This window comes from Corapipo altera, unplaced genomic scaffold, assembly GCF_003945725.1.
Source record: "Corapipo altera isolate COAL_440 unplaced genomic scaffold, ASM394572v1 58031, whole genome shotgun sequence".
Classification (NCBI taxonomy): Eukaryota; Metazoa; Chordata; class Aves; order Passeriformes; family Pipridae; genus Corapipo; species Corapipo altera.
Genome location: NW_020893415.1, coordinates 409 through 1,059, shown reverse-complemented (window position 1 = coordinate 1,059; position 651 = coordinate 409). Strand labels below are relative to the sequence as shown.

The 651-nt window shown below is 73.1% G+C and overlaps 1 protein-coding gene across 1 annotated transcript; it reads left to right on the top strand.

Annotated features, from left to right (window-relative positions):
- Nucleotides 1–4: 4 nt before the first annotated feature.
- LOC113942721 (optic atrophy 3 protein homolog) lies at nucleotides 5–541 on the top strand (the record flags this gene model as incomplete). The annotated part of the gene is made up of 2 exons (XM_027633788.1): nucleotides 5–435; nucleotides 478–541. Coding segments are annotated over 2 exons (474 nt in total), but the record flags the coding sequence as incomplete, so codon positions are not given.
- Between the last annotated feature and the right edge of the window lie 110 nt (nucleotides 542–651).

The window sequence follows — 651 nt, the reverse complement described above, 5'->3', positions numbered from 1 at the left end:
CCCCCCCTCAGTGTACCACTGGGTGGAGATGAGGACCAAGATGCGGCTGCTGGGGTTCCGGGGGGCGGCGGTGAAGCCCCTGAACGAGGAGGCGGCGGCCGAGCTGGGGGCAGAGCTGCTGGGGGAGGCGCTGGTCTTCGGGGTCGGGGGGCTCTGCCTCTACCTCGAGTACCTGCGGCAGGCGGGGCAGAGCCGGCGGCGCGAGGAGCACCTGGAGCAGACCCTGAGCGACCTGCGCCGGGACATCGAGGGGCTCCAGAGGGACCTGGACGAGCTCAGGGGACACGGGGGGCAGGGGCGGCCCCCCCAGGGGCAGGGACACCCCCAAAAAGGGGAGGGACACGCCCAGGGAGGGGCCGGACGCCCCCAGACTGGTGCTGGGAATGGGGCGCCCGGTGATGGCCACGCCCCCGCGGTGACGAGCCACGCCCCCGCCGGGTCAGGCCGCGCCCCCAGCGGTGTCGGCCACGCCCCCGTGGCCTCTGGACACGCCCCCATCGGGTCAGGCCACGCCCCCTGACAATAAAGTGCCCTCGTGATGTGTTTGGGTGTGGTGAAGGGGCGGGGCTTAAGGGAGAGATGGGCGGGACTACTGCTTGGGGGCGGGGTCTGGAGCAGGGTGTGGCCGTGGGCGGGGCCCCCCAAGTGACC